We start from the raw sequence: 9,567 nt of genomic DNA, 5'->3' as shown, positions 1-9,567 counted from the left end.
CGAAGATACGCCAAGCAGCTTCATTGGAGGTGATGTACCGACCAATTTGGTAGAGCGTAATTTCACCGTTTTTGTTCATTGGAGGAGCATTTACATTAGTATTTTCTACTCTAAACACAGCCATACCACCGCCTTTATGGACATACTTATATATTTGATGCTCTTCACAGAACTGCAAAACTCAACATTAATATAAGCATTGTATGTCTTGCTTAGCAGAGGCGAATACGTTACCACCCGCCATTGTCCCCCATTATCGGGATTTCTTCGACGATATATTGGATATCCGTCGGTATTTGTTATAGTATCATTAGTGAAATCTTTAGAAAAATTTTTAGTACATTTTCCATCTGCCATGCAAGCCGAAGACGAAGAACGAAGTCGATGTAAATGCTCGATGTACTTGTTGGCGTAGTTACATAAAATATTAAGAAAAAATTTTTCTTTTTCAAAAATATAAACAAAATTTATGTCAAAAAAATAAAAAATTTTTTGTTAAGCACTAAGGATATTTTTACTGGGTTAGGTATTTATCCTTTAAGGTATGACAATACAATAGTGCGATCTCAGACCTACTGAATACGCATATAAAATTTGGTAAAAATCGGTAAAGCCGTTTCGGAGGAGTACGGTAACTAACATTGTGACATGGAAATTTTATTTATAAGACCGCAAACAGACATCGTTTGGCCTTGCGACTTATTGATGGTCTTTGCAAATGCCAATCTAATAGGAAATTGAACGCGTTTGAATTAAATTGGCATGTCTGTGAGAATCATTGGAATTCGTGGCAATAAAACTTTTTCGTTTCGGAACTTGCCATTCAAAATGGTGGCTTCGATAATGTTTTTCATCAATTTTTTAATTACCAATCGCGTATTATTGTACTATTGTATTGTATGTGTACATCTGGAAATACGCGGTCAATGAGAGCATTTTGGGAATTAACGATAGTGCAGAAATTAGGGGGCAGTTTTATGAATTCAGTATTTTCATAGACAACAACTTTTCATATCATAGCAAGTTTTCTTTTTCAAAAATATAAAAAAATTTATGTCAAAAAAATAAAAAAATTTTTGTTAAAGCAATAAAGATATTTTTACTGGATAGGGACACCCTAATCACTTTAGCGGTATGAAAAATAGATAGTAGCCGATTCTCAAACCTACTGAATACGCATATAAAATTTGGTAAAAATCGGTAAAGCCGTTTCGGAGGAGTACGGTAACTAACATTTTGACAATGTTAATTTTATATATAAGATACATTTGTATATATGTTTTCTTAAATTTAAACTATAATTTAGAAGAATAACAACTCCAAAATAAAATTTTTAATCATAATTACAAAAAAAAATCGTTATATCTTTATTATTGCTATTTTTTTTGGAAATAAATCACATAGTTAACATTGCACAGATAATTATTTATTAGTATGTTTTTATTTTACAGAAAGTATGATTCGTAACAATAATATAATTTGTTTATATGTATGTTCTTGCGACACATAACTTTCGTGATATAATTTAGTAGTTTTCGTGAGAAAATTATGTGCTAAGTTATAACTCTAAGTACAAGATTGTTACATGACACACTATGATTTATTTCAATATTTTTAATTTATTCATTTGATATAAATTATACTTCCTACTATAAATCAATGTATTTTACTTATTTAAAGTAATTTATTGATTGATTTATTGATTTTATATAACTAAAACCGATTAACTTTTTTATTTAATATTTCTGAACATGAACTCTCCACATCTATCATTCTCAAAACTAATAACTAATTGGCATTCAACATAATGATTTTAACACTTAAACAACTTATTGCAATTATTAACAAATAAGAAATAAAAACAACGATAACAAATAATATATAAAGTAATGAAGGCATGAGTAGATCATCCAGTATACCAGCTTTAACAGGTTTCGGCTTCAAATATAGATAAATTAAGAACATTAAAGTAACTATTATAAGATATTTATTTAAAATACTTAATTAAATTCTTTCTGAAACTCTAAATATAATATACAAATCATTTATGTTTATAATTAATATTAAATAATTAAAAGCCAGCAATCAAGGATTCCCATTAAAGTGCTATCATTCGATCATACATCGAATTCTTCACTTACAAGTTCACAGCATCGAAAAGTACTAATCAACCAAGCAGTTCAGGGTAAATCAAGTAAACGTATAACGTATTTAACCAAGTTGATCAATTTACAAAATTTTAATACGTTTGTTTTTATTTATTTATGAGTGAAGCTTATAATATTTTTTTTTAATTATTTACTTGTTATTCTCAAATTAAATATGAAATTTAGAGCTTAGTTTTAAAACGAATAAAAAATAATTTTAATAATACTAAATATTTATGCATGATAATTATTTGCTAAACAATTTTCCTGCTTGCCTTTTTTTATGATAATATCCGTTACTTACGATTATCTCTTGCAGTGAGGGATATAATCGTTATATAATGAATACTTCACAATTATAAGCTCTCTTTTTATGGACATTACAGGAATTTCAAGTTCTTAATAACAAAAAAGTAAAGGGTGAAAAAAAACCGAAATTACATATTGTATTTTAAACGAAATTACTTTATTTTTATTACTTTACGTTATTTACTTACTACAATGTTGACAGTTTTATTTTTACTGAATTCAAAAAATAATACATATTGAACATTTGATCCTACAGGCGAAATATAAGTGGCAGTTCAACACCATCAGGCATGCAAACCCCAAGAAAGAGTTCACCTGAGCCAACATTTAGTTCAACGATGCGCAGAACTTCTCGTGGTACTACACCAGTCGAAAAACGTGAACCATTCAGACTTTAGAGTATATTTCAAATGTTTGAATAATACCCCTTAAACGAGTCCCAGAGAACATCAAATTGGAATCGCACAAATACATACTTTAACATGCAATAACAAATCTACAGTTTTGCAGTAATATAAAATAAACAAGAATAAGCAGTTATTTTTATTTTAAATTTTAAAAATATATGTATGTATTTTGAAGAGAAAGCTTCATATATTTACAAAAATATAGTCAGAAATACGAGTCTTGAACTGTATAAAATACGAGTCTTGAACTGTATAAAATACGAAAATCGAAATTCAATAATCTTTATTCAAGTAACGTCCTAACATTCTGTAAATATTATATACATTTATAATTAAATGAAATATAAGTGTTTCTGTTATCATTGTATTTAATTAACAAAAAAACTCGAATCGAACCTTATGTTGTTGTATGAAGTTTTGAAATCGCCAGTTTAATTTGAAATGCAACTTCATATATAAATAATAAACAATAATAATAAAAATATTACGCAAATGAAATTCTTTAAAAATGTATATCAATTACACACGAAATAATATATAGTAAAATTTATGTACTAATAGTCATTATTATAACTTTTTATTAACTTACTTTTAGGATATACTAATTAATTTTTTGTTTATATTGTTTTTTACTTTTAATAATTTTTATACCATTATAAATATTGTAAATTACTAATACCAAATTACTAGGCAGTAATTTTGTAAAAACCTAATTAAACTAAAATAAATTTAATTGAAATTATTAACAAAAAATATTTTTATATGTATGTGTTTGTATTTATTTAAAAATAACAAGGATAATTATATTCAAAGATACCAACATAGATACTTAAGTTTTTATTTAAGTATTGATATTGAAACAAAATTTTTATTTTTTTTTTTACTTCAGAAAATATTTAAATACAATTAATGCGTTCAAAGATTTTCTTGTATACTATTACTATATTGACTAATCTATTGTAATAATCATCTCAAAAGCATAGATGGCTACTTTGTTTGATATAGAGACAGCATAAAAATTAATTAAAAGGATTAAATAGGTAGGCAGTCCCCGAAATACTCTATGTACACACAAATCACAAAATATTGGAACTCTGTTAGAAACATTTGACACTTAAAACTAATATTATATATGCTGTAAAAGATAATAGTGTCCTAAGTATACAACCTAACTGATGGAAAAAAAATTTTAATTTTAAATAAAATCAGAATTTTTTTATTTTATTGAAATTGAGGTATAAGTGTAACTCAATGAGGTAGATGCTCAAACTAGGCATTTAACTATCTAAGAAGTAAGTACAACAGTACAACAGTACAGGGAACAATTGAGATACATACACATAGCCAATAAACTCTGCGTACACCTTACGAATTTTGATATGTGATAAAGAAAAATAACATAAATAAATATTTTTAATTAAAATTTTTACATATATTTATTCTTTGAATTATTAAGTTTAAATAGCAAAAGACAAAAATTGTATTCGACTATTCATTCCAGAGATAACGGGATAAAAGTGTGCCTGCATGTAAAAATAGGCCCCATAAAGTCTGCGTACAGTTATAAAAAAACTGATAAAATCGGTAAAAATAATAAAAATAAAGTTAAATTTTATTAAATTAATACTTTGTTGGGTAACCACGCTGTTTTAGAACTTCACTTAATCTATTTGGCATGGAATTAACCAACTTCTGAGTTTCTTCAGCAGTAATTTTCATCCATTCGGCTTGCATTGTACTCCGCAAAGCCTCTTTACTTGTTATCACATGCTGACGAATTCTTTTTTCCAATAAATCCCAAAGATGCTCAATAGGATTGAGATCAGGTGATTGTGGAGGTGTTTTAAGCTGTCTTGGAACGTTGTACAAAAGCCAAAGTTTAACAATCTCCGCTGTGTGTTTTGGGTCATTGTCCTGTTGGAACCAAAATGACGTGGGTAAGCCCAAATTATCTGCACATTGTTTCCAATTTCTTTTTAAAATGTTTAAATAACCCCATTTATTCATTGTCGGTTCTATAAATTTCAACTGACCTGCACCATCAGCCGCCATGCAACCCCATACCATAACTCCTCCACCGCCGTGTCTGATTGTACCAACAAGATTTTGTTTCTCAAACGCCGCTCCTATTTCCGCCGCACAATTTGACGACCTTTTATACCAAAGATGCAGAACTTGCTTTCGTCTGAAAATAACACTTGTTTTCAGAACTCCGGAGGTTTATTTATGTATTTCTTTACAAATTCAACGCGCTTTTACCTGTTTACAAGTGAAATATATGGTTTCTTTCTAGCGACTCTACCATGATATCCAGCTATATGTAATACTTTCCTAGCAGTCTCCGCACAAATACTTTTTTTAAATGATTGTGTTATATATTTCACAATTTTCGAAGAAGTAATGAAAGAGTTCATCTTTATCATATGGACTATTTTTCGCTTTTCTCGGACTGATAAAACTTTTGGACGCCCAGGACGCGGTTTAGATGTTAAAATTCCGGTTTTTTTTGAAGTTGTCCACTACGCGCTGGATTGATGAATGCGTTCTTCCAATAGTTTCACCAATTTTGCGGAAACTTTTTCCATCTTTCCATAGTTTAATAATTATTTTTCTTTCGTACACACTAATTACTTTTCCCCTTGATTCCATACTTTAAAATAGTTACTACTAAAAAATTAATTGATCACTGAGATCGGTAAATGTTCAATTCAAATGTTAAATAATACCAAATGAGCAAAAATAAGAACAAACTGCTTAAAAATTAACGGTAGTTTCTAAACAAACAAACTGTACGCAGACTTTATGGGGCCTATTTTTACATGCAGGCACACTTTTATCCCGTTATCTCTGGAATGAATAGTCGAATACAATTTTTGTCTTTTGCTATTTAAACTTAATAATTCAAAGAATAAATATATGTAAAAATTTTAATTAAAAATATTTATTTATGTTATTTTTCTTTATCACATATCAAAATTCGTAAGGTGTACGCAGAGTTTATTGGCTATGTGTATGTATGTAAATGTGAGATTGTAAATGTTTTCTGCTTTCCGACAAAATTACCTTTTATATGCTTTTTGGCTACGAACCTTAAGTTTTAAATTAATCAACATATGTACCTACATATGTATTTGCAACTGTAATGTTTTAAATTCCCGAACCAAGTTATAAATTGGTTACATTACGGTTAGATCATTTATATTTTATTGAGATTATGTTTTACTGTTATCTGTAGATGTATTTTATGTGTTGTCACTGTCTTTGTGCACTAGGACTGACAAAGTAATATTTTAACAAAAATAACAAAAAACACCATCCATTCTTAACTTAATATTCTAGCTCAACATTAAATATTTATAAAAAGGAACGACTGCTTTATGTTGCGTAAGTTAATTCAAGAAGAAATACATATGTATCTTTTTTGTCTTTAAATATACATATGTATATCGTGAAGTTCATACGATTATTAACAATAGAAGCATACAAGTAAGTGCAATGTAAATTCATAATAATATATGCTACAATTTTAATAAAATGAAAATGTATATGTATGTATGTGGTCGCCAAAGAATTATATTACTTATATGTTCATATTAAAGAATAAAATAAAACGTAAATTATATATGTATGTATTCATAGATAATAAAAAATGGTAAAGGTACTAAAAACTAAAAGCTGTTAGATTACACGTTTCTATTAAGTTATATGCAAAATAAGTCATTTATTAAATAGCAGAAAATGCATTTTCAAAACTTGTTATACATGAACTCAAAAAAAATTTTAATTTCAAATTTATTGATTGTTTTCTGGCAGTTTATTAAAATAAAAAATTTATTTATTTGTTAAATGACCATTTCCGTTTTAATATATATATGTATTTTCACTGACGTATGGATGATTAAATAGATTATGTAGAGCAGAGTTGTAATAAAACACTCGAGTCATTAAAACCAGCTAAAATGATTTATGAAATGAACAATGTACAATTTTACTATGAAAGCATGTTATGCTTGTTATGTAAATGTAATAATAATGTTATATTACGCTAAAGAAATGTTTTAATTATAAGCATATGAATATTTTAATTATGTTTATTCAATATGAGAAAGTACAAAATTCTTAACTATTTACTTACCGCGACAAGGAAAATTTTTTTATAAGAACTCATCAAGTGCAAGCCAGCCGCCACCTACACGAACCATAACTGTGCTACGCAATATTCGCAATATTCGTAATTTTTGAGAGTCGAGTCGCCAAACTGTTTTATACAAAAATAATATTGTTTTAAATAGAAGATGGAGTATTAAGCTTTAAGATCCGATAATTAGTATTTTACGAACCCTATATTTCCCTTTGCCAACTTGAAATACGCGAAATTTTTGTCGACATGTGCAAAGGATAACAAGGCGTTTAACTTCATCATGTATTTTATCTGAATCAGTTGCTGGTTTGCGTTCTTGCCAATCGGGTCTCCACCATTACGATCAAAAAGATCTGCCACTGCACCCATTTCCATTCGAGAAGTGTCAAATTCTTTAAAAAATAAATAATAGGTATTCTACATTATTTAGTTATTCTACATTATATAAATAATCGTACTTATTATTCCATATATGAATTCGGCACGTGGTATTAAACCATTATTATCCTTATTCATTTTTCTAAACAAATCAGTCAAACGTGATTTTTTGTGATTCATATATGTATGTACATACCATAAGTATATATGAATATTTCAGGAAAAATATTTTAGGAAATATTTTAGGAAAAATATACAAAAACAAAGCCATGCATCATTTTCAGAAATATTGCCTCACATACTCTTTCATACAAAATCATTTAGAGTAGAATAAATAAAATGAAGAATATAAGAACAATTTAGTATTGATTATTTTTTTGTTACTAGCAAAAATTTGTTAAATTTGTAGTAACTATTTCTTTTGTTGGCGTGTATAAACAAATTTAAGGAAAATATTGCACACGCATTTTTTGTGTTATGCAGTTATTTTTATTAAATTTCACTGCAATGCGAACAACAATTAGAAATTTGTTTTGTTAAATTTTTTTGTCACTCTGCTTGCGGGACTTTGTTTAAATCACAAGATTATTGATGTAAATAAAGTCCCGTAATTTCATGGTCAATATTGTTAAAAAAATCAAAGTCGTCATGTAAAATACATACATATGTATATATATTTTATTTAATAAATTTTTTAGTCAAAATCCATATTCTTTAATAGATGACCCTATTAACTTCAAATTTTGTTAATAATTGCAATAATGATGAAATGAAATTTGTTAAAAAATTCAGCTTCAGTTTCAGTTTGAAGGATATATGCATGTATGTTTGACTAATAAAAAATATTGAATACTGATGATGGGTATAAATTACATATGTAAATAATATTGTTCAGTCTTCAATTAATTTCTACCGATATTAGTTTATTTAATAATACTTAGATGACACATCATTACTTTGCACACATCATTACTTTTGATTTCAGTTATTATTTAACGTGCTAATATTCTACATTAGCGGTTTTACAAATAAAGTAAATATAACAAATACAACTTTTGTTTTACATACATATGTATTTACATAAATAAGGTATAAAAACATTACACAAATAAATAATATAAAAACACAATAAACATATAAAACATACATTAAAATATTATGTATTCAATAATTATTTAAAAACACAATAAACATATAAAAGAAATAATAATAATATATTATTAATAAAATCCATCTTATTTAATGGATGACCCTGTGCGCTTCAAATCATGTTTGGTTTTGGTTTTTTCGTCTATGACTACAACCGTACGCATGTTGTAACTGTAAACAGGACAAGAGAGGGAAGGAATTTTTTTGTCACTCTGTTTGCGGGACTTTGTTTACATCAAGAGATTATGGATGTAAATAAAGTCTCGTAATTTCATGGTCAATATTGTTAAAAAATCAAGGTCGTCATGTAAATTACATATTTTTAATTCAATCAATTTTAATTCAATCAAGTTGTTTACAGTTTTATTTTTACTGAATTCAAAAAATAATACATATTGAAAATTTGATCCTACAGGCGAAATATAAGTGGCCGTTCAACAGCATCGGGCATGCAAATTATTGATTTATTTATTATAATTAATTAATTATAATTAGTATTTATAATTAGTAATATGTATATTTAGTTTTGTAAGTTGTTTGATTTTTCCCTGTTATATATATATATATACTAGATAACCCGACAAACGTTGTTTTGCCTTATAAATTATTTCTAGTTTCTAGATAAATTCTAGTGTAGATAAAAAGTAACTTACTTATTATAAGTGTGTAAGTATGTGGTATATGCATGAAATAGGCATGGAGCCCTATGAACGAAAAGGAAAATAAAAATAACAAACGCCAAACAATATTTATTTTAAGTTATTATAGTTTATTTATTAAATTATTAATTTAAAATCAATAGATTTGTATGATACCAAGTTCCCTGGCAACAACTGTTGTATCTTCAAATTTAAATTGTCTTGGATTGACTGTAAATAATAATAATGATAATGGGCCAGTAAAATTAACCAACAACAGTCGAAGATAAAAGCACTCAGTGTGTCTTGGATTATCTGTAAATAAGCGTTCGATTTAAATGAATTGAGACATGGATCAACTGGTGAAACTTGCTTGCGGGGCATCCATTTTTTTGTTT

The 9,567-nt window shown here is 27.2% G+C and overlaps 1 protein-coding gene across 3 annotated transcripts; it reads right to left on the bottom strand.

Annotated features, from left to right (window-relative positions):
• Window positions 1-2,623: 2,623 nt before the first annotated feature.
• On the bottom strand, window positions 2,624-7,614 carry LOC119664023. 3 transcript variants are annotated; one of them, XR_005251100.1, is made up of 5 exons: window positions 7,579-7,614; window positions 7,463-7,524; window positions 7,204-7,396; window positions 6,999-7,121; window positions 2,624-2,952 (listed from the first exon to the last, which is right to left on the bottom strand). XR_005251100.1 is itself a non-coding variant. In XM_038073605.1 (4 exons), exons 1-3 carry the CDS (start codon window positions 7,560-7,562, stop codon window positions 7,073-7,075), a joined length of 342 nt encoding a protein of 113 aa, XP_037929533.1. In that variant the 5' UTR covers window positions 7,563-7,565; the 3' UTR covers window positions 2,624-2,952; window positions 6,999-7,072. The 3 variants fall into 3 exon arrangements, 2 of the variants coding, with proteins under 2 accessions (XP_037929533.1, XP_037929534.1); XM_038073605.1 differs by lacking the exon at window positions 7,579-7,614 and having other exon boundaries at window positions 7,463-7,565; XM_038073606.1 differs by lacking the exons at window positions 2,624-2,952; window positions 7,579-7,614 and adding an exon at window positions 6,745-6,817 and having other exon boundaries at window positions 7,463-7,565.
• Between the last annotated feature and the right edge of the window lie 1,953 nt (window positions 7,615-9,567).

Source organism: Teleopsis dalmanni, unplaced genomic scaffold (assembly GCF_002237135.1).
Source record: "Teleopsis dalmanni isolate 2A unplaced genomic scaffold, ASM223713v2 unscaffolded_contig_1309, whole genome shotgun sequence".
Taxonomy (NCBI): domain Eukaryota; kingdom Metazoa; phylum Arthropoda; class Insecta; order Diptera; family Diopsidae; genus Teleopsis; species Teleopsis dalmanni.
The sequence above is the reverse complement of the archived record's forward strand: the minus strand, read 5'-3'. Positions and strand labels throughout refer to the sequence as shown.

Coding starts and splice junctions, on each gene's coding strand:
- LOC119664023 (XM_038073605.1), bottom strand. CDS start 7,562: ATGAATCACAAAAAATCACGTTTGACTGATTTGTTTAGAAAAATGAAT. Junction 7,397..7,462: donor ATTCATATATGGAATAATAA/GTACGATTATTT, acceptor TATTTTTTAAAG/AATTTGACACTTCTCGAATG. Junction 7,122..7,203: donor TTGGCAAAGGGAAATATAGG/GTTCGTAAAATA, acceptor TGTATAAAACAG/TTTGGCGACTCGACTCTCAA.